This window comes from Panthera onca, chromosome A1, assembly GCF_046562875.1.
Source record: "Panthera onca isolate mPanOnc1 chromosome A1, mPanOnc1 haplotype 2, whole genome shotgun sequence".
Lineage (NCBI taxonomy): Eukaryota > Metazoa > Chordata > Mammalia > Carnivora > Felidae > Panthera > Panthera onca.
Window position 1 is genome coordinate 117634567 of NC_138339.1, and position 25019 is coordinate 117659585.

The window sequence follows — 25019 nt, forward strand, 5'->3', positions numbered from 1 at the left end:
GGTGTTCTTTCCCTTCTCTGTACTCCACTTAAAGAAAATGTCCTTCCTCATCACTGGCAGGCATACTCAATCATCTCAAGCTAACATTAAAATAATTGTTTTCATAACATTGTTTGTGCTTTGTTATCTGAAATACCAAGACCCATCCATGAACAAAGGAATAGGGCTTTCCAAGGTTATTCACGACTAACACTTCAATACCCTTCTCATTCATTTTTAAGACCACCCTGTTCATGAAACATTCTCCTGAATATTTAATACCCAGTGACTTCAGTACCCAAATTCATATTGAGTGCATTCTCTCATGTACATGAACCCAACATGAAACACATGCATATCCACTGCCCACTCATTCTCACATACAAGCAAGCATACACACACATTTTCTTTCTTTCCAGAACAAGCCAGAATTACAGCTCTTTTGGTGATTGTTAGAATTTTTGGAATGGTTCATGAATTTTCCAAATTATTTTGAATTTGTAATACTTTTATCTTTTTTTTTTTCCAATTGTGAACCATTCCATATTGCATCTTTATTGCAAAAGTCAACATGCTTCTTAGAAATTCAGATTGTAATTGATAAAACAAACATTACATATATGAATTTAAATGTATAAACAGTTAGAAATTCAACAATATCTCCTATTATACTATTACACAAGTTCACAATTTTGTAAAAACTATAATACAGGCATACTATACATCAAGAGGAACCACTATTCCTTTTCACATGATTTTTTTCTTTTTCAAATAATGATCCATCACCATGGACCTACCTATAGCAAGAATGTTGCCCAATTTATCATCTTAGCTGCTGACAGTGTTTTCCCAATGTTACAACATGAAGAAATTGAGGGAAATTCTGCCTTCCCTAGGGTCACCTTTTTAAGCCTGGGCAGCAATCCACTAGTAAACCAGGCTAACCCAGCCAGACTGGTGGCTGTTACCGCTCTTCGGCTACTTAGATGGCATCCACATTAAACAGGACAAAATTCGCCTCAGATGCTGTATGTTGTTTCTGTAAGTGAAGATGCCAAGAAAACAACTCATGGTAGTAACTTACTTTTTAGGGCAATTCTAATGCTTGGGGATTTGAAGGTGGAGGTAAAAACTCCTAAAGGAAAAAAATACACTCAACTATTTTATGCTGACCTTAACTAAATTTCCGAATATTATATTTTACCCATATTTTGAATTCATTTTGGAGAGTCAGACATGTTTTAGAATTCGTAGGACATTTAAAAAGTATATCAGTCCTATTTTAAGGTGTATCTGAAAACTACCTTTTATAGAAGGGCCTCCAATCTCCCTGGGACAAGGGTCTGCCTATTCTTTACTTGAATGCCCTTCTCTTCCATCCCCTCTCCCCCAGTAACTAAAAAAAGTCAAATCAATCTCCAACTCTCTCTACACCGAGAGTATAATACGATGTCAATTCTGAAGTTTAAAAATCATATGAAAAGGAATCTCATTCTGAACTGTCAGTCTACTGAAAATTTTCTTACAGCTCCATTAATTTACTGTAATTTTCAGTTTCCAAATACAAAAATACAACAATTCTTATTGAAATCTATACGCTGGTAGTTTTAGTACACAAAAAAACCAAACAAATTATTTACAAAATTATACAGTTTAAGAAAAAACTTTGTACAAAAAATATATAAATCCTTTGTTCCCTCTATCACGTTTAAACTGTCAGGACTCAAAATATTCACCACAATGAATCTTCCAAAATATATACCGACTGAGCCACAGACATCAAAATTTCATTAGAGATGATGGAGGAGGAAGGAGCAAGATTGCTTATTCTAAGTACCCCATTGTAAGGTTTTCCTTCTTTTATAAGCTTATTTTTTAGCTTCAGTGTTATCAGAAAATATAATAATAACCTAGAAAAAAGAGGTCCTTATTATAGTGAAGGGAAAATTACATGAACTTAAAAATGATCCTGGTTTGATACATCATTCCAGGAAAATACGGAGAAGAGAAAAGGTAATCAGAACATGGGATTTAACTTCTTAGAGCTAAGTAAATCTAGAATCCTGATGGTTTTAGGTTTCTTAGTGAATAGTTTCTATTTTGAGAAACAGCCTTTACCTCAGGATACAATATCCTTGATATAGTGATCACCAAGAACCTTCTGAAGCCAACAGGAAGTTTCAAATTTTCACACCACACATATATAAAAACATAGATGTGCATATCCTTGAAAAAGTGACATCCTATGTACATTAATCACTTTATTTTCCCAGGGGTCAATACAGTGTAGTGTTGCTCCTCTGCTTTTCCATCTAACATTCAGAACACAAGGACATAAATTTACATATATATTTTACTTAACAGATACTCTACTCTATACAGTGTACAGTAAAAATGCACACAGTGAAGGAAACTGTCTATTGAAGGATGCATATGTTCATGGATAGCAACAAGCTACAAAATTATGAAAATATAAAGTCATCTGATCAAAGTCAAGTTATGACTCCCATTTATTACTAGCATACCCATCACCCTACCCCACCCCACCCCCACCCTATCCCCAGTCACCTCACCATCATAGTTTAAATTTAGGAAAAGAATTTCAGACACTTTGTAACCCTCTTTTGTAACTACTAACTAAACTGAAGCTTCAAAAAAGAAAAAGGAAAAGCTGGTGACTCTCCCCCCACCCCCCCACCCCCCACCAATCCTTCCATTATTCTCATCAAAACATCACTTATTTATCAAGGTGCTGGTTTAAACTTTTTATTGGGGACTGACTTTTTGGTGGCCCAAAAGAATCACTTATCTCAACAGTGGGTAAGTCAGGCCTATTAATAAGAAGGCAAGAAAAAGAAAATGGGGACAAGACATGGGCAACAGATTAAAGACTTTTACACTCTGGGAATATTTTTAAAAAGGACCAACTGAACCCATTCTCACTAATTTCAAAGCAAACTAAGGATCAGTAGCACGAGTCCAGGAGAATTAATGATGACAGAATGAAAATACCATGAAACTAGCTAACGTTGCCTTACAGCATTTAAGAATACAGAGTTTGTTATGATTTACGCTAAAATAGTACTTGTACTGCACATCAACACCCCCCACCCCCAAAATTTAGAATGAATACAAACTGGGCTCCTCCATAGTAAAAAAATTAAAATAAATCTACTTTTCTTCCAAGACAACTCTTGAAAGCAAAAGGGTATTTTCATTACAAATATCTCCTTCTGTCTGACGACCCATCCATAATAGCTGAGAGTTAAGAGATTCCAGGCGATTTTGACATTTAATGAAATTTTATCAGCAGATTATAATCCAAAATAAAATTTCTGAACACCCTGTCATTTACATCATAATCCAACACCAATAGCAACAAAACAGGTGGTGTGGAAAATAAGGCTCTAGAGATTATCCGTATCATCCCTGTGGATCTTCACAACTGTGTAAAAGTCACTAGGCCTTTGGTGCTTTAATATCATGAACAGTTATGAGATGTGTTTAAATAGCAAACTTGCTGTCCTTAAACCTACTGTGTTGAAAAGAAAAATAAAAAAAATTTTTGGCTCATTGACTTCTTTAAATAATTTTAAAAAGTTGTTCTTTTCTAAACAATATTCCTAAAAATTATACAGCTCGAATCAGATTTCATCTTCGCCACGAACGAGACTCATATTCATCTTCATCCTCATCATCATCATCATGCAAAAACAAATCTGAGGTTTCCGTTTCCTGAGGAGAGAGAGAGTAAAATCTGCTTAGTGGTATAAGAAAGTTAAGTAAAATACTTAAAAAAATTTTTTTTCAATGTTTTATTTATTTTTAAGACACAGAGACAGAGCACGAGTGAGGAGGGGCAGAGAGCGAGGGAGACACAGAATCTGAAGCAGGCTCCAGGCTCTGAGCTGTCAGCACAGAGCCCGACATGGGGCTCGAACTCACAAGCCATGAGATCAGGACTTGAGCCGAAGTTGGACCCTTAACCAACTGAGCCACCCAGGCGCCCCTAAGTAAAGTACTTTTTAGGCCAAAGGACACAAAGACTAGTATACAAAACCTAGGACAGATTTACAAGTGACACACTCAGAGAGTAGCCGGCAGGGCAAAAACACCCACAACGGTCTTTCAATGTATACATATTTTCCTCCCCTGCTAATTTTGCGTTTTAACAGACTTCCATTCTAATATCATCAGGAAAATAAAATGTGACTGCTAAGTAGGAGGAGTAGAAGAAAAAATATCTATAAAATGTTTCTGATAAAATTAATCTATTCATAAAAATAAATAAGTTTTATTTTATGCCATTAACTTAAAATGAAAATATATGACCAAACTCCTAAACCTTTCTTTTAATATCAAATAATCTGTGATGGAGAGTATACTAACTTCCCCATGACACCAACATTCCCAAGCTTATACAAAAATCTAAAATCTTACATAAAATACAGATTTCTACAAACATTCCCAAAATATCAAGATTTTTTTTTTTAACATGGGAAATGTTTCTGCTTTTGTTTTATAAAATTATCCACATGATCACAAAACTGTTGATCAATCATGAATGCTAACATCTATAAAACCAAAATTATGGTGAATCAGGAATAACTTGCAATGTTGGCTAAAGGTCCCTTTTAATAAACAAATTAGAAATAGGAGTTAAAGAGTGAAATTATTTTTCATATACTTTAAGAGTTTCCTTGGTTTAAATCCTTGGTTTCCTATTTCTTCCCTTTTACGTCCCACTTCCGTAACTCTCATTTTAACCAACTGTACACAGAAGGAAAATAAGAAACTTAAATCTATTACCTATGGAACGTGAATAAATGAAAAGCTACAACAACCAGCTAAAATGTATTTTGTCCATGTAATCCATGTCCTCACTTATCAGAATAAAAATTTCTAGAGCCCAAAGAAAGCCAAAATAAATGCAAAGAAAAAAAAAGTGTCTCCTCTACCAGAAAATACCCCCCAAAGAGCTTTTTTTTATGTGTCTGCACCTGTTCTCATTCTTTAATAAACTTCTAGTCTTTGATTACTGTGTGCATGAAAGAACCATATTTATTTTAAAATTTATTTTATTTACTTTAATGTCAAGAAAAATACTACTTGAGAAACAATCTAATTCAGTGCTTATTTTCAATCGTTAAATTTACCTCCTCCTTGACATCTTCTTCCTCAGTCTCAGTGGATACAGAAGGCACCTTGGCCTTGTGCCATGATATTTGTAGCCGACGGTCTTTGAATTTTGACCCTTGGTTTGCAGTCTAAAATAGATTTCAGAAAAACAGAAAAGTTTATATTCAAATTGTATGCTATTTAAAAGTGTAATGACTTGGGGGGGGTGATGTTAAAATGGATCTAAACACAATCTCTATTAAGAGCTAGAAAAAGTGAAGTCCCTTTTAATTAAAGAACCATATGTACTGTTTTGCCCAGATAGTCCATGACTTGTATCTATGTCATGTTAACTTTAGGATATGTTTTGGTTTAGATGATAAATTAATTATATAGTCACCCTACTTACAAAAGTCATGATGAAAACAACAAATGCTATCTTAATACAATTACTGGCCTTCAGGGACACCTGGGATGGCTCAGTCAGTTAAGCATCCAACTCTTGATTTTGGCTCCAGTCATGATCTCATAGTTCATGAGATCGAGCCCTGTTTAGGACTCTGTGCTGACTCGGCAGAGTCTACTTGCGATTCTCTCTCCCCCTCTCTCGCTCCCCCACCCTCAAAATAAATAAAGATTAAAAAAAAACAATTATTAACCTTTAGCTTTCATAATCTACATACTTAGACTGAAAACTTAAGAGTGATTTTTTAATGCCTAATGATCTCACAGCATCTCTCACAGCCCCAGTGATAAAGCTCTTCCCACTTCATCTTCTGAAATGCCAAACGACAAGTACCCACCCATTCTATATATTCAATAAATGTTAATCAAACACCTCCTATCCTAACTCAACATAAAACTGTTCAGTTTCAAATGTATTTCTTGGTACTACCATCCAATTTCTTCCTCCCCAACAAATTTCATTAAGAGAAAACAAAAATTTTAAAGACAAAGCAACAGAGACAAAAGAATATAGACCCAAAGTTTCATTAAAGTGAAGTTCAGTCTTTCCTATTAATGGTGCCAGATTGTAGAACATCCCCAATTCCGGGTTCAATCCTGAAAAATGTAATAGAAGGCATTCTTTTAAATATGGGGCTTCACTCTAGTTTTTCTAGGAAAAATGTTGATAAATGTCAGTAAGCATTTGCCAAATGTTTCCACAGAACACTCAGATGACTGCATGTTAAGACTGTACCAGATCCAGAACCAGTATGACCAGAAATCAGCATGTGATCTAAGGAAAAATTCTTATTATCCTTGTGGAGGCTGAATGTTTATAACGTGATACCAAACATTTTAACTCATGGGACATATTACACTATGTATCAAAATGGCCCCATCTTGTAAAACTCAGGTAGTTGCTAATAGAACAGATCTCATCACAAGGAAAAAAAGAATTCTAACTATGTGAGGTGTTGGGGGTTAACTAAATTTATATTAGTAATCATTTCACTATATGTATATGTATTCAACCATTATGTTGTATATCTTAAACTAATAGGATGTTGTATGTCAAGTAGATCTCAATAAACCTGGGGGAAAAATCTGGTAATGTGTGTAGGAGACCTCCTGTGCCCTTACTCTTTTAACATACACAGCCCAATTAAAGAGTGCCTTTTTCAGTATTTTGTTCACCTCTGTATTACTTGAATTCTTCTTTCTACCATTACTGAGATGTAACTGACAAACCGTTAAGACATTTATAAGTGTAAAACATGATGATCTAATATACATATGCACTGTGAAAAGACTCATTAACCCATTCATCGCCTCACATATTTACCCTTTTCTTGGGGTAGAAATATTTAAGTTCTACTCTGTTGGCAAATTTCAATTATACAATACAGTGCTATCAACTATAGTCACCATGTAACACATTGGATCCTTAGGCTTTATTTGTTATTCGAATTTGTAAAAAAAGATGTTACTTTTATAATCACAGAAGGCAATATAGATTTTTTTAGTCTATATTTACTGGGTTGCCCTCCAAAGAGGATAGCAGTTCTGTCCTCCAAAGGGAATTTTAGGCCATTAAATGTAGTGCATATAAAATACTGAAAGAAAATGAGAAATAGAATTTGTATGCACTCAGGAACTAACAATATGTAATTCTCACAGTCTAACCTACAACAATAAGTAAGATTAGTGATTAGAATAAAGATGTATTTTAATAATACCAAGTCAAGAATTCCCACACACTACTGGTATCTAAACTAGTAAAACTGATGTAGTCTGCTCAACAATTCCATGTATATCAAACATATATGTGTATACACATATACTGAAAGATCTATGAGAATGCTATCAGTGGTGTTCATAAAAATCATGTGAAAATAACCCAAATACCTATCAACAAGAGAACAGAAAAATAAACTGTGGTATATTTATACAACTGAAAATCATATAGCAATAAAAATGGTGAATTACTGTTACATGTAACAACATGAATGAATCTTACAAACATAACGTTAAGGGAAAAAAACAGACACATAAGAATATAGACTGTGTGGTTCCATTTATATAAATTTTTTAAATAGGCAGACTAATACTGTAATATTAAGGAACGCACATTTAGGTGATAAAACTACAGATGATTCTCATTATTTGCACTAGTTGTATGAAGTTCACTGCAAGTACTGAATTAGCAAATACTGAACCACTGCTCCTAGGGCAAACAGAGTAAGGCCAGGTTCCTATGAGCTTCTGGTCAAAACATTTTCTTCAACTAATCAATACATAACCTTGTTTTATGCTTTAAAGACTCTTTATTTAAAATATACTGTTGGGGCGCCTGGGTGGCTCAGTCGGTTAAGCGTCTGACTTCGGCTCAGGTCATGATCTCACAGCTCATGAGTTCGAAACCCGCGTCGGGCTCTGTGCTGACAGCTCAGAGCCTGGAGCCTGCTTCACATTCTGTGTCTCCCTCTCTCTCTGCCCCTTCCCTGCTCATGCTGTGTCTCTCTCTGTCTCAAAAATAAATAAACATTAAAAAATTTAAACATAAAATATACTGTTGGGGTGCCTGGGTGGCTCAGTCAATTAAGTGTCCAGCTTCGGCTCAGGTCATGATCTTGCAGTCCTTGAGTTCGAGCCCCATGTAGGGCTCTGGTAACAGCTCAGAGCCTGGAGTCTGTTTTGGATTGTGTCTCCCTCTCGCTCTGCCCCTCCCCTGCTCACATTCTGTCTCTGTCTCTCAAAATAATAAATAAACGTTAAAAAATATTTTTAAAAATATATATTGTTGAAATCACTGACACTGAACTCATGGCCAAAAGCACTCATGCCTGAACAAAGCTTACCTAACATATGTGTCTTCACCATAAGGTATATCACAGCCTCCCTGAACGTTCGACATAGCACTTGAGAACTATACTTGACGGGGGGCATTTCAAATAGGAAAATTAACAATGAAAACCACAAAAATGAGAAAAACGTGGTACTAAATCAACTGCAAAAAGGACACTTGTTTACAGTTTGAGATCTGAAACAGTAAGACAGAGTGTCACCTTATTTGAACTTAGCTGGGAATGTGTGCATCAGGTAACTGCCAATGTCTGCAAATGACCACAAGAGCACCTTGAGTACTGATTTTTGATCTTACAAATAATTTTACTAGGCAGGTTAATGTGCAAGTCCAAAATCCATGCATAATGAGGATTAACTATAGAACAAAAGCAAGGAGGTGATTATCAGAAAGTGAGGGTATAGGGTCACTTTTCTGAGGAGGAGAGAAAACAGTGACTGGAAGGGGGCAAGGAGGAGGCTGGGAATATACTTTTTCCTTACCTGAGGAGTAGGTATATGGAAGTTTACCTTCTGATAAATCACTGAACTATATACGTTTCTAGTTGGTATAGTTTGTTTCAGAGTAAGTATTTTAAGTTGAATATTATCCTTATAATTAAAAAAATATATCAAACAGCTAAGATATTTATGTTTAAAAAGCAAGGTGTGAAATACAGCTCTATATTTATACTCTGGTAAATTTTTTCAAGTGAGAGACTGTGTATGTATTCTTATATTCAGAATTTTTTTCTATAAAGATATCTAAGAATAGTGACTACCTTTTAAGAGTAGGCAGAGATGAAGGAAAAGTGAAGATTTTTTACTTTTTATTAACCATATTTTTAACCATTTGTGTGTATTCTTTTTTTATTAAAGAATACTTTAATAACTTTAAGACTGGCCTCTAAAATGTGACGTATCTATTAAAATACGTAATTTTTCAATATGCACATATATTTTACCTAACACATATATCCATAATATAGCTTGAAACAATGAAATACTAGGGAAAAGTTAGATGTCCATCACTACAGGATTCTTTAAAGTTTACTTATTAATTTGGAGAGAGACGGAGAAAAAGAATCCCAAGCAGGCTCCACGCCCAGTGCGAAGCCCAACTCGGGCTTATCTCATGACAGTGAGATCACGACTTGAGCTGATATCAAAAGTCAGATGCTTAACCAGCTGAGTCACCCAGGAGGCCCACTAGAGGACTGTTTAAATCCAGTGTGGTACATCTATGCAATGATATACCATGCAGCCATTAAAAAGAAGACAGCAACACATGCACTAGTACAGAATAATCTCCAATAACAATTTAATACATACCAAATACAAAGTGTATATGCAAAAGAGTATTGTATAGCACACCACCATTTTTGTTAAAGAGATAAAATAATGCATAAATACAGAAAAATATCTTCAAGAAGATATGTGAGAAACAGATAACAGTAATTGCCTACAGAGAGTGAAACAGTGACTGGATATAGAAGGAAACCTTCTGTACACTGCATATACTTTTGTTTCTTTATATTTTTTTAAGTTAATTTATTTAGAGAGAAAGAGAGAGAGAGAGAAACATAGGGGAGGGTCAGAAAGAGAAAGAAAGAGAGAGAGAGAGAGAGAGAGAGAGAGAGAGATCCCAAGCAGGCTTTGCACTGTCAGCACAGAGGCCAATGCAGGGTTTGAAATATGAGATCATGACCTGAGCTGAAATCAAGAGTTGCATACTCAACCGACTAAGCCATCCAGGCACCCCTACACTTTTATTTCTTTTATACTTTGTACATGTGTGCTGCCCCTCAAAATATAAGGTAATTCAAATAAAGTAACATTCTTATATATGAATATAAGAAAATCAATTCTATACCATCAATGAAAAGTTATATGCAGTAACTTAGAGGTACTTGGAACCTTAGAGGCAGAAGTTACTAGAAATTCATCTAACTTGACCATTTTCCAAGATCAGAAACTGATGCCAATTCTGTCAGTCATCACTTATCAATTACCTGACCAGCAAATATGATCAAACAAAACTGAAGTGCTACTGAGGACATAGGCAAATAGGTACTCTTATCCAATGTCACTATAAGTAAAACTTATTACAACATTCCTGGAGGGTTATTTGGCAAGCTGTCCTAAAATTTTAAATATGCATGCCTTTTGGGGCGCCTGGGTGGCTCAGTCAGTTGGGCCTCTGACTTCGGCTCAGGTCATGATCTTGCACCCTATGAGTTCGAGCCCCACATCGGGCTCTGTGCTGACAGCTCAGAGCCTGGAGCCTGCTTTGGATTCTGTGTCTCCCTCTCTCTGCCCCTCCCCTGCTCACTCTCCCTCTCTCTCTCTCTCTCTCTCAAAAATAAATAAACATTAAAAAACTTAAAAAAAAATATGCATGCCTTTCATCTAGTCCTCTCACTCCTACGAACAAATGTAAAACAGGGTTCGCAACTGAGACAACATTACTCTGGGGGGCATTTTGGGTGTCACACTGACTGAAGAGCACTTACTGGCATTTAGTAGGCGGGAGCCAGGAGTGCTAAAGGTCTTAACATGTACAGGACTGTCCTATATAACAAACTGTTCCACTCACAAACGCAAAATCCAGTAAGATGTCTGTAACATTGTTCACAGCAAAATGGGAAATACTCTAGCCATCAAAGGCAGTATCAGTAGTTCATGAAAAATCTACCATTACTAAGAGATTTTTTACAAGGTCTGAAGAATGGCAATACTGAAGTGCTATTCAGAAAACTTTCCCTGAATACTAAATCCAGAGAAAGGGGAACTTTTGTTCTAGTAAACACAAAGGAAAATTATCTTTCAAATGATAAGGTATCAATCACTTCCATATACAATAAAACTCTCAAATATATTTCCACACACTTGAAACATGGGAAAGGGTAAAATCCCTACCTAGAGAGGCTACAGGGAAAAGTTAACCATACATGATAAGTCTTTAGTAATTACAGCAGAAGTATTCCATTGTCTTACTTGAAGGTCCAGGAATGAAGGAGTGATCAATTAGAGGCTCTTGCCAATAAGAACACAAAAAGTTGAATGAATTACACAAATATTTTGGAGGGGTACAGAAACTTAGACTTCTAAACCTGTTACTTTCTTAAGATTTAAAATACTCTCTGGCTACAGATGGAAGATGAACACGATAGTATGCAATGATACTAAAATGATTTATTTTTAGAGGCATAAATCCATTTAGAAAAAAACAGAGAATACAACAAAGCTAAAAAAAAACATGGGGCGCTTAGAAGCAGAAGGATTAAATATATAATGCCTACAATTTTAAAATCAGGAAATAGTAGCAAAAATGTTTCAGGAATGAAAAAAATACCCAAAAAATCAGCTAAAAGATTTAAAAGTAGACATCCTTTAAGAATAGAAATTGGGGAGAAATAGAGTAATAAAATGATTAACAACCTTGTGGCTGTTAAGTTCATCTGACTCTTCAAATGATGTACACATATAACTTTTAAGAAAATAAAAACTAAAAAATTCCTATCAAACGCACCTAAGGTTTTTGAAGTTGTTTTCTTTCCCCTCTCTCTCTCTTTTTTTATGCTTATTTTGTTTTTGAGAGAAAGAGACACAGAATCCGAAGCAGGCTCCAGGCTTTGAGCTGTCAGCACAGAGCCTGACGCAGGACTCAAACCCACGAACCGTGAGATCATGACCGAAGTTGGATATTTAACTAACTGAGCCACCCAGGAGCCCGTTTTCTTTTTTCTATAACCGAGTGCTTTCCAAGTTTTCTTCAATGAACATCATGGAAGACACTGTCTTGCAAAAGAGTGAAACTGGACCATTCTCTTTCACCATACACAAAAATACACTCAAAATGAACTAAAGACCTAAATGTGAGACCAGAAACCATAAAAGTCCTTGAAGAAAACACAGGCAGTAATTTCTCTGTTATTGCTTATACCAACATTTTTCTAAATGGGTCTCCTGAAGCAAGGGAAACAAAAACAAAAATAAACTATTGGGACAACATCAAAATAAAAAGCTTCTGCACAGCAAATGAAACAATCAACAAAACCAAAAAGCCACCTACGGAAAAGGAGAAGATATTTGTAAAGGACATATCTGATAAAGGGTTAGCATCCAAAATATATAAAGTACTTATAAAACTCACCCCACCAACCAAACAATCCAATTAAAATGGGCATAAAACACGAATAGACATTTTTCCAAAGACATCCAGATGGCAAACAGACACACTGAAACGATGCTCAACATCACTCAGCAGCAGGGAAATATAAATCAAAACTACAATGAGATGTGTTACCTCACACCTGTGAGAATGGCTAAAATCAACAAAAGAAGAAAGAACAAGTCTTGGCAAGGATGTGATAAAGGGGGAACATCTTGCACTGCTGGTGGGAATGCAAACTGGAGCAGTCACTGTGGAAAACAGTATGCAGGTTCCTCAAAAAGTTAAAAATAAAACTACCACCCCTCCCCCCAAAATACAACTAACCTACGATCCAGCAATCACACCACTGGGTATTTACACAAAGAATACAAAAATACTAATTCAAAGGGATACATGTACTCCAAAATTTATAGCAGTATTACAATAGCCAAATTATGGAAACAGCCCAAGTGTCCATCGGCTGATGAATGGATAAAGAATATTCCAATGGAATATTAATGGATTATTCAGTTATAATAAAGAATGAAATCTTGCCATCTGCAACAACATGGAGAGACCCAGAGTTGGGCGGCTCAGCTGTGCTGAGCAAAGGAAGGCAGCAAAAAGACAAATGCCGTATGACTTCACTCATAAGTGGAATTTAAGAAACAAGAGAGCAAAGAAAGAAAAAGAGAGAGAGAGAGAGAGAGAGAGAGAGAGGCAGGCAAACTGAGAGACAGACTCTTAACTGCAGAGAACGGATGGTTACCAGAGGGGAATGGTTTAACTCGGTGATGTGGATTAAGGAGCGCACTTGGTGTGACAAGCACTCGGTGATACACGGCAAGTGCTGAATCCCTATACTATACACCAGAAACTAATACTACACTGTATGTTAACTAACTGAAATTTAAATAAAAACTTTAAAAAAGACATTGTCTTAGTTGTTTAAACCAACAACTACTTGATCTCCTTCCATTCTACTGGACCCTGATTTTCATCACTGGTCAAGTGGCATATGGAACCATGACAGGTTTAATTCAATCATGGTAACCGTTTTCCTCAACGAGGATTAGTTTACAAACAGGTAAGGGACAATTCTGGCTAAGACACATGAGGGCACATCTGCTAAGTAAGAGTGGTATATGTCAGGGGTGGGGTGAGGGTGGAGGAGGGTGAGGGTTGAAACAGGGACACTTTCTGGGAAGGTTACCTCTCATGATTTTTTAAAATGTCATGAGAAAGGTACTGTTACCTTAAGCCTTTGGACGTTCTTTTTAGAGGCCATGATGTTTGTGGTTGCTATCACACCATGAAGAAAAATGCCTAAGAACAAAGCCAACATACTAGGCAGAGGAGACCTATGAAAAGAACCTGTGTGGCTGAGTTTCTGAATTAATTAAACCTAAAACCTCCCTAACTCTGAATTTCATGAAAGGAAAGAAAATAAATCTTCCTATTTCCCAAGTTATCTTTTACTTCAAGCCAAACACATCCTGAGATGTGTGTATTACCTCCATAATCAGAAAGAAAAAAAAAAAAAAATCAAGTTCCACCCTGTATCATGGAGTACAACGGCTAAACCATACACCACAGTTCAAAAATCTTACAGTTAACTGATGCATGCTACTTGAAAATGTCTAAGCGCAGCTCAAGTATTCTAAACATTTAGTATAAGTTCCTGTTTTGGATCCTGTCTCCCTTTCTCTCCATCCCTCCCCCACTCACGTGGATGCGTTTTCCTCTCTCTCAAAAATATTTAAAATAAGTAAATACATAAAGCTGGTTTCCCACTTTACAAAAAGTGTGTGTGTGTGTAGGTCAAACTGGTGAATGAAACTGCCTCAAGTGAACAGAGTACTGCCAGCACAGTTCTCAAATCTTGACACTATATAACAACCCACCATTCTCTAAAGTCAGGGAGAAAAAGGACTAAGGGGTGTCAAACTCAGAGTGAAGTCTTGCTCTTTAAGATTTCCTTCACCATCAGGGCTCCTGGGTGGCTCAGTTGGTTAAGCATCCGACTTTGGCTCAGGTCATGATATTGGTGGCTCATGAGTTTGAGCCCCATGTCGGTCTCTATGCTGATAGCTCAGAGCCTAGAGCCTGCTTTAGATTCTGTCTCCCTCTCTCTGCCCCTCCCTCGCTCACACACAGTCTCTCTCTCAAATATAAACAAACAGTAAAAAACAAGTAAAAATATTTCCTTCATCATCTTTAATACTTAATAGGGCTAAAAGTGTTTTCTCTCAAAGAAGTTGTTTGAGTCGGGGCGCCTGGGTGGCTCAGTCAGTTTAGTGTCCGACTTCAGCTCAGGCCATGATCTCACGGTTCACGGGTTCAAGCCCAGCGTTGGGCTCTGAGCCTAGAGCCTGCTTCAAATTCTGTGTCTCTCTCTCTCTGCCCCTTCTCCACTCGCACTCTGTCTCTTTCTCTCTCTCCAAAATAAAATAAAAACATTAAAATAAAAATTCAAATAAATAAAATAAGTAAAATAAAAATTTAAAACAAAAGTTGTTTGAGGAATAGGGATCCCAGATATTAAGAGTCAACTGTATTTTTATCTTGGTTCTGACACTTACTTAACGATCTTTTTATATGTATGACTCACTTTTAAGTTTTAAACGTGAGTTTTCCCTGTCTGTACACATGGGATTTCACATGCACTTTATACAGTTATTTAAGATTAAATGAGATCATGTATGAAAACGCTCTAGCACAAGTAACACTCAATATTTAATTGGATGAATGAGTGACTGGAGAGAAGATATACTCTGTTTATGAAGCAAATTAAAGACAGTTACCTGTAGCAAATCTCTACTTGCATGTTTATCTAAAAGTGGTTGCCCTTGTATACAGAACATAACTATACATGTCTCTTATCCTAATAAATTCTTCCTTTGAATTCTGCCTTCGTCCCAGATCATTTCACTTATTGACTATGAACACCTGCTAAACCATGTAATAACCCTAAAACAAAAATCAAATATTTGCTTTGGAACAACTTGTCACTACAAATGCATTTATGTGGGCTATTATGGAATTATAAAGCATGACCTGCTTCTTGACCTTCAAATATATTAATAAGAGTTTGCTAATACCCATTTTTTACAACTTGATTTTCTAATCTATAAAACATTTGACACTTACACAGAATGCAAGAAAATGCTGAATACAGTGCTTTTAGAGTTGATATCTGCCAACTTTAAAAACTTACTGAGAAATGTTGAAGCAATTCATCTTTTTCCTCCTCAATGAATCCCCCTACTGTTAGTGCTTTGGGGCGGTGGTCCACCACCATGTGATTCAGCGAGCCCCTTCCTCTTCCTCCACGGCCTCGGCCTCTTCCTCGACCTTGAGAGGACATAGTCTTTCCTCGACCCACAGGTAAAATGCCTAATCGTGCAGCCTGAATAACAACAAAAGGCAGAATATAATATACATTCTAGGAAGAACCGTGGAAGAACCTCTTAAGAACCTCTTAAATCTCACCTCAACCTGTAACTGACTGAGTTTTTTCCGTAACTCTGTTGTGTCTTCTCCTGAGGATAGCCTCTTATGAAGGTCCAGTTCAGTATCTAATAGTTCTTTCTGAGCCTTTGGAAAATTAAGAGTAAAAATGTATTTGTTAGATAACTTCCAAGATCTTATTCAGAATATCATACTTAAAGAATGACATAACATCTCTTTTGGCAAAAGGAGAATGAGAGGATGCAATAAACTGGAGTGTTTAAAGGAAGGTTCACTGTATGAAAACATACAGAGAATATACTGAACTCAGTAAAAATAAGAAGCAGTATTACTGCTTAAGATGGCTTAAAAATCAGACTCTGGAAACAAATGAAAAAAGGGAGCTGAGAATAATTTTCTAATAATAAAGAGCCATAAATCAAACTCAATGGAAGCAAAATATATACATAGGAAAAATTAATAATAAAAACATAAATAACATCTACATAACTGCTTTCAGATTTGAATTCTACAATATTGCACTCTTTTTGTGTGTGTGAGGGACAAACTATCTGTCTTTAGATGGTGTGACTGTGAGACTAATTTTTACTCCCATATTGTCTTAAAATTTTTTTAATTTATTTATTTTGTGAGTGGGGGGGGGGGGGGTGGGGGGAGAGAATATCCCAAGCAAGCCCCATGCTGCCAGTGCAGACCCCAACAAAGGGCTCCGTCTCACTAAGTGAGCCATGAGATCATGACCTGAGCCAAAATTGACAGTCAGACATCCAGCCAACTGGGCGACCCAGGCGTCCCTCTCTTCAATTTTTAAAATGTTCATTATGTCCCTTCTATAATTGGGGGAAATTTCACTAAAAATATTTTTTATTAAACTTTTTCAATGCAATCTTGAAGAAATACTTTATATCCCTCTAGTAATACAGAACCACAACTTCAAAAGTATTATAATATTGGATATAAAAATTTGCACTCTATATATCTGACAAATTTATTATTTTGAGTTCTTGAAGGACTAGAAATTAAAATTCCACTACAGAGGGGTGCTTGGCTGACTCAGTCAAGAAGGGCATGTGACTCTTGATCTCGGGGTGTGAGTTTGAGCCCCATGTTGGATGTCAAGATTACTTAAAAGTAAAATCTTTTAAAAAAAAATTTTTAAATTCCATGACAGAGCTGTGGTATAATGTAATCACTGTGTAAAGTAACTATTCTCCTAGGTAAGGAAACAAATGACAATTAATAAAACGAGACGTAGGGCGCCTGGGTGGCTCAGTCGGTTGAGTGTCCAACTTTGGCTCGGGTAGTGATCTCGCAGTTCGTGGGTTTGAGCCCCGCACTGGGCTCCATGCTGACATCTCAGAGACTGGAGCCTCCTGGAGATTCTGAGTCTCCCTCTCTCTACCCCTTGCCCGCTCACATTCTGTCTTTCTCTCTCTCTCTCTCTCTCAAAAATAAACATTAAAAAAAGTATTTTTAAAAAAAGAGACTTAAGTGGATTTGGAACTTTAAGTGGATTATCCTTTTCAATAGAGTATCACATTTTTACCCGTATTAAAGCCAATGATACCTTTTGAATATTAAAAGGAATGGTTTCACTGTATTATAGATTAGAAAAACAACTGCTGAAATAGGAAATATCACTTTTTTTGCCATCACTCTAGCAATTTCATATTTAGGAAAGGAAACCATAAATTCAGTTAATAAACATAATAATAATAAACATATCTTTGTTCAAACAAGGTATTAGCACCTCTTTCAAAGACAAGACACAGCATCTATAGGAACATTTAAAATTTTTACTGTCTCCCTGTTATACTATTAGTTACCTAGGGGTTCCACTGTATTTCAAAGCACCAAACATATAACAGATGTTCAACAACCCTATGCTGAATGGAAAATGAAAATACATACCTCTGTTTTTGTCTTAACTTTAGATGGTGTGGAGACTGCAGAAGATGTTTTTAATTCATCTTTCAATTGCGAGATCTTTTCTCCAAGCTCTTTCAAAGTCTTCATTATATTTGCTCTTTCTTCTGGTTTCATGTTTTTGTTCTTTTCTAGCTTAGATATTAGCATCTACAAAATAAACAGAAAAAAGTAAAAACTATGCCTAGTAACTTTTACTATAACTAACCCTTATCAACTTTACTAAGAGGAATAGCTATAAAATCCGTTGTAGAAAACAATTCCAGCAGGCAAATGAGCTCTTGTCTTACCTTTTGGCATTCTATTTGTTTTTCTAGCATTTCTTGCCTCTTTTTCCTCATATCTTGCTGTAGTTTCATTGCTTCCTATATGAATACATTTAAAAAATTAGTAAGAGATAAAAATATTTGCCAATGATATACTTGCAAACATTTGATACATGAACAACTCATTTTCTTCTGGATCATCCCTATGCTATACAAGACAAATTTCACTCCCAATCAAAAAACAGATGAAACCAGAAATGAAACCTTTAATTACATTTTCTATGGAAGAGTTAAAATTTCTAAGTGTACTTTTAAAAATATTTAAAAGGCTAACTCCTAATTAGCTGTATCTATGACATTTATTCTTGAGTGACCTGAATGTACGTATGAGGAAAAACAAGGGCTGTTTCCACTTGCCAATGTAGTAAGCCATCCCTGATTTTTCAAGCTTAAAGTTTAATAAATGTGAGATGCAGGCTAGAAGACAGAAATGATGGCAAATTCTATGGATTTTTGCCAGGAAAATATTGCCTCCCACCCCTCTGCTAATCAAATCTCCAATTATATGGAAATAATACCTATAAATATCTATTTGATTTAAAATCGTCTATATGAGTTTATATCTAAGATAACAATGAAACTCAGAAGTCATATGAATACCAATTACATAAACATTATACTTTATACAAAACACTAACTTACAAAAGCAAGAGAGGAATTAAAAGAAGAAATAATGAAATAAAACTGGTTCTTCACCTTGGAGAAAAAAAACAGGACAACTCAGTGCTATTTATTTTTACATGGAAAAAAATCCTTCCTTGTTCTTGATGTAGCCTCTGCAAGGCAACTGCAAAATACTTTTTTGTCTGTTCACCTTTTTTTTTTTTCAAATGTACACTCCATCAAGAAGCAGCTAAATAAACATAATGTAGTTCTAGAACATGAACTATTCAAATGTGTTAATAAAATTGCTTAAGAATTCAATGGGTCCTTCCCTCTTTAAGGAAATTAGAATCAAGGCTGTTACCTGTTTCTTTTTAAGAACTTCTTGAACATCATGAGATTTAGACCCTGAACAAAGTTTTGAAGGCGTCTTTAAGTTTGAGGAGCTGTAAATCATTTTTGGATGGCCTGGAGTTGAAAATATCTATGAAACACAAGTATAATTAAATATTAGAAACGCTTTAAGGTAATTTTTTAGAAAGACTGCATGTATTTCTTTTTGTTCAGGAGTTAAAGTTTACTTTAAAAACTTCATTTATATAACTGGTTTTTATATATACATAAATTCAACTGTAATTCAAATACAAAAACAAAATTTTAGCAATAATGTTTCTGAACGCAATCACATCCTTCTTCTTCTATTTTCTTAATTGAGAAAAAGGAACCACAGCCACTTTTATCTAGGAGCAGGCCTGTACTCATAGCGAAGCCTTACTGTCCTCTCGTTCAACAATTTCACAGATTAAGAACCTCCAACAAACCAACTCTTGTGACCGCGATGAATCAAGACAAAAACAAAAACAAATCCACAATTCAGAATCATGACTGAACACAGAAAAAAACAGGAATACTATTCAAACAGTTAAAATGACAAGTCCCTTTCTAACCTGGCTAACAGCAATGACTGCAGCCTCTTTACCAATTATACCTTTAGTCTCATTCTAGTTTTCCCTCCTTCTTAGTTAAGACTAATTAAGACATCTGGTCATAGAATTATTCCTATTTCTTTAAACCCTGATCCAAGTCACCTAACACAGGATTAAAGTACTTCCTCATCAGAATCTATTTAAATCAAATGCTATATGAGTTTATAATCAAACATAAAACAAGTAGTTAGTTCACAGGTCTGACTTTGCAAGCAAAGTGGTGGCCATTTTTACTGTGGTTGTTTTGGTATTTAGATTCCTTTCCCGTTCTGAACAGACCACTCTCCAGTTAATCTTCCCTTTTTTAAGGCATAGCAGAGCTACATGGCACAGTATAATCTCTCTGGTTCAAGTCTTTCCTAACACAAATGGCAACACCTACAATTTACTGAGCACTTAGTATGTACTTAACACTCCCCTTCCATGCTTTACTAACATGAAATTTTTTTAATCCCCAGAGCAACTTATTGAAAAGGAAACCAATGCTCCCAAGTTATCTAATACAGCTAGTAAGAGGCAGGTCAAGTCAAATAGGGCTGTCTGACTTCCAAATCTGTAACTATCTTTGTTTTGCTACCTTTTCATAATAGAATTTTTGAAACAACAGAGTTATACTACAAAGGTGATGTACCCATCACTAAGCACCAACAATTATCAGGACATAAAATAGAGTAGTTCCCCCTTATCCAGTTTGGCTTTCCACGGTTTGTTACCCAAGGTCAACTGTGGTCCAGAAACAGATGACCCTCCTTCTGACTCATCAGGAGGTCATTAGAAGCCTAACAATACATCACAATGCCTATATTATTCACCTCACTTCACCTCATCTGGAGGCATTTATTTTATCATCTCACATCATCACAAGAAGGATGAATATGGTACAGTATTTTCAGTGACTTCTCCTTTATTAAAGTATATTGTTATAACTACTCCATTTTAGTATTATCATTGTGCATCTCTTATTGTGCCTAATTTATAAATTAAACTTTATTATGGGTATGTACCCATATTATGGGTATGTACAAGAAAAAACATAATATATACGGGATTTGGTACTATCTATGGTGTCGCACATCTAATGGGAGTCTTAGAAAGTATCCTCACAGATAAGGGGAGACTACTATACTTTTGTTTTACCTAAATCCCTAACTCCACATTCATATCAAACACTGTTTCTATGTTTTACATGTAAATATTCAGTTGTATCTCTAAAAAATAAGGACTCCATTCTTTTTAAAACATAACCACAATACCATCATCACACTTATAACAACTCCTTACTATCATTAGACAATCACATCTCATGATTGTGTTATAATTTTTTTTTTTTTAATTTTTTTTAGTGTTTATTTTTGAGACAGAGAGACAGAGGGTGAGTGGGGGAGGGGCAGAGAGAGAGGGGGACACAGAATTCGAAGCAGGCTCCAGGCTCCGAGCTGTCAGCACAGAGCCAGGTGCGGGGCTCAAACCCATGAACTGTGAGATCATGACCTGAGCTGAAGTCAGACACTTAACGACTGAGCCACCCAGGGTGCCCCAAGATTGTATTATAATTTTCTAAACATTTTCTGCCATTTGAATTGGGCTCTATGAAGGTTCTTCTACAGGAACTGGTTATATCTCTTTAAAGTCTATTTTGATACCATTTCCTTTCTCATCTCTTTTCCTTGCAAACTGCTTTTTGAAGAAATCAGGTCATTTATCCTGTGAATTTGTATTCACCACAAAATTCTATGATACCCCATAACATGTTTCTGTGTCCTCTGAATTTCCTTCAAATTAGTAGATCTAGAGCCTTTATGACATCTTCTCAATCTTTTGACAGGATTCCAGAAATTGTTGACGACTTTGTTTTCTGGTTGAACAAAGTAATTCTAGGGTCATCTGGAATACTGCCAGCCCCAGATCTGCAGACAGCCATTTCTTCAAAAAACCCTTGGTTCCTCTGAGTGCCTGGGAGGGGGCACGGGGTAATTACCCTTGGACTGATTATTATTTCTCAACCTTTTCAGTAAATAGAATTAAGAAATGTTTTGGAGCTTTTTACTGCTTATTATTTTTTATGATAAAACAGTATGTGAATGTGTATCAATACAGCTGATCCTTGAATAACTCAGGGGTTAAGGGGCACGGACCCCAAGAATCAAAAATCCACATATTTAACTTCTGACTTCCCCAAAACTTAATTGCCTACTGCTAACCAAAAGCCTTACCGATAACATAAACAGTCAATTAACACGTCCTTTTTATGTTACATGTTTTATATACTGTATTCTTCTAAGATGCTACAGAAAAGAAAATGTTAAGCAAATCCTGAGAGAAAATACATTTACAGTCCTGTGCTGTATTTATTTTAAAAATCCATGTTTAGGTGATCTGCACAATTCAAACCCATGTCGTTCAAGGATCTACCATACTTTCAATTCAAACATAGGACTACAGTGTTTTCACTTAATCTACCATACACATCTTTTCAACCACATTGAAAATCGCCACTTGTCAGTGACACCAATATAATTTTTCATTTGATTTATCCTACAATGCTCACAAACTGTTTCAGAATAACATTATTGCTGAAAAATATTTCTTAAAATTGTTTTTTTGAACTCAGGGTTCATCTCATTAGGAATATATATTCAAATAGCTGTATTTTAAAGTACTCTCTAGGGGCACCTGGGTGGCACAGTCGGTTAAGTATCTGACTCTTCATTTTGGCTCAGGTCATGATCTCGTGGTTCATGAGGTCAAGTCAGGGTCTGCGCAATCAGTGTGGGATTCATTCTCTCCCTCTCTGCCTCTCCCCTGCTCACAATGTCTCTCTCAAATAAATAAACTGTAAAAAATGAAAAAGGTACTCTCTATGCAAACATATTACTTCATTTGTTTCATTTTTCAATTCTTAAACATTACTTTTTTCATTTTATGACTGAACGCAGCATTTACATGGTTCCAAGACAAATCTACAAAATAAGACATAGTCAAAGTTGTCTAGTTTTTTCCATCCTTGCCGTAACCACCAAGATTTAAATTTTAGGAACTAAAAGAAATTTTTTTTAATTAATTTTAGGATTTTTTGTTTCTGCTATTAATCAAATACTTAGGTGTTCAATGGCCCTACTTGCTTACATTAACAGTGGCTGCCTATATATGTTTTGTACCCTTGTACTTTTTTTTTTTTTTACCTAATACAGCCTCATGATCACCTCATAGTACATATGAAGATATTCCTCATTCTGTTGTAAAGTTGCACTTTTGCTACTGTACTGCATTTTAAGTTAACTAGTTCCCTACTGATGGACATCTGGATTGTTTCCAGTCTTTTGCTATTATAGTCTACACTTACTAGCCTGGTACGTATATTTTTTCGTAGTTTGACAAATGTACTTTTGGAATACATTCTGAAAAGGAGGGTTACTGATTTAGAATAAATGCATACATAATTTTGCCAGACACTGCCAAATTTGCTTTCATGGGGGTTGTAACATTTAGCATTTCCATCAGCATCTAAATTCTCAGATCTTTTTGGAAATTATCCTAGTTTATTATGTAATTTGAAAAATGGATCTAGTTTTATCTTTTCTACACGGCTATTCAGTTATCCAAATGCATTTATCAAAAAGTCCATATTCTCCCCACTGACCTGAGATACTCTTTGACATCTAATAAATTCCTATTTGCAAATGAGTCTATTTCTCGTCTTTTACTCTATTTCACTGGTCTATCTCTTCACGTGCCAGTACTAACTGACTTAGTTACATAGACTTCACAATATTCTTATTATGGCTAGTAGGGTTAAGCACTCCCCCCACCGGCCTTGATCGTTTTCAGAATTTTCCAAGCCCTCTTTGAAATAATCACCATTGTGCAAAGTCACTGTACAGATATATTCCTAAAAGCAAAAGAAACTACTTAAGATACATTTCAAAGTTTTGATTAGGATAGAATCTTCTTCACTATATTCTTCTAAAATTCTCAAACTCCTACTTAGCTTTGAATAGAAAAAAAAATTTAGCCAATTTCTGGCTGTATCATGGAAATTAGGCAAGTATACCTTCCACATTAAGGTTAGCTGTCACGTTTACCTCAAGTGAAGAAACAAGACATTACAAATCTGGATGAAAGTTAAGTTGTTAATTTCTCTGTGTCACTAAACAATTTTAAATATATTTGAGGATCGGGGCACCTGGGTGGCTCAGCTGGTTAAGCATCCAGCTTTGGCTCAGGTCATGATCTCACTGTTCGTGAGTTGGAGCCCTGTGTTGGGCTCTGCGCTGACAGCTCAGAGCCTAGAGCCTACTTCAGATTCAGGGTCTCCCTCTCTCTCTCTGCCCCTCCCCTGCTCACTTCGTCTCTCTCTGTTTCTCGAAAATAAACATTAAAAATTATAAATAGGTAGACATATTGAGAAATTAATGAATCAGAGGGTCACAGAAATACATACCTGGCAATCCTCTCCAGCACCACCTGACTGATTCAACACGTGTGATGCATCACTCTGGTTACCACTTGCGTGTCCAAGGCGATGTTTAACAGGAACTTTGTTAAGAACATATGCGCCGGATGTCTGTGGTTTACTCATCATCTGCATACACAAAATAAACACATAAGTGGTAAAAGTTTTAAAAATGGCCAGAAATGATACAAATTCAGGCTAGTGATTACCCTGGAGAAGAAAATAAAGAAATGAGAAGGGAGAGTGCTTCTATCATCTCTAAGTTTTTAAGTGGTAGATATTCAAATGATTGCTATTATCTATTCTATGGATGTCTGAAATATGTCATAACAAAATGCATGCATATGGATATAAACTCATACAGAAAACAAGTTCTACTAATTTTTAAAATGTTCCCTTTAATATGTAATGCTTTGAAGGATCTGGGGCTTCTAAATGATAGTGGCTTAATATCAATAACAGTGTGATATGGACACCCCAAGAACACAGTGCAATCTTGGGCTGCATTAACAGAACATAGTCTAATGGATCACAAACATGACCATATCACTCTTGTACACCATTCAGCCTACATCCAGGGGAAGCACCTGCCTCTGAGCTCTAACATGAAGTGGGACCTAGACAAAAGAAATGGAGGCTGAGGTGCACATAAAAAGGATAATGACTGGACTTAAGATTACATATGGTAATACTTTAAAAAAAAAACCTGAATG

At 35.8% G+C, this 25019-nt stretch overlaps 1 protein-coding gene across 4 annotated transcripts in view; it reads right to left on the bottom strand.

The window, feature by feature from the left end:
• Positions 1 to 419: 419 nt before the first annotated feature.
• Positions 420 to 25019, bottom strand: part of RBM27 (RNA binding motif protein 27) — a 74722-nt gene continuing 50122 nt past the window's right edge. For all 4 annotated transcript variants that reach the window (XM_060635829.3, XM_060635827.3, XM_060635828.3 and 1 more), the window contains 8 exons: positions 24295 to 24435; positions 19232 to 19351; positions 18229 to 18303; positions 17924 to 18088; positions 16034 to 16138; positions 15759 to 15950; positions 5136 to 5246; positions 420 to 3714 (listed from right to left, as the gene is read on the bottom strand). In XM_060635829.3, the coding sequence (XP_060491812.1) occupies positions 3631 to 3714; positions 5136 to 5246; positions 15759 to 15950; positions 16034 to 16138; positions 17924 to 18088; positions 18229 to 18303; positions 19232 to 19351; positions 24295 to 24435 (993 nt within the window). In that variant the 3' untranslated portion in view covers positions 420 to 3630. The remainder of the gene's footprint in view (positions 3715 to 5135; positions 5247 to 15758; positions 15951 to 16033; positions 16139 to 17923; positions 18089 to 18228; positions 18304 to 19231; positions 19352 to 24294; positions 24436 to 25019) is intronic.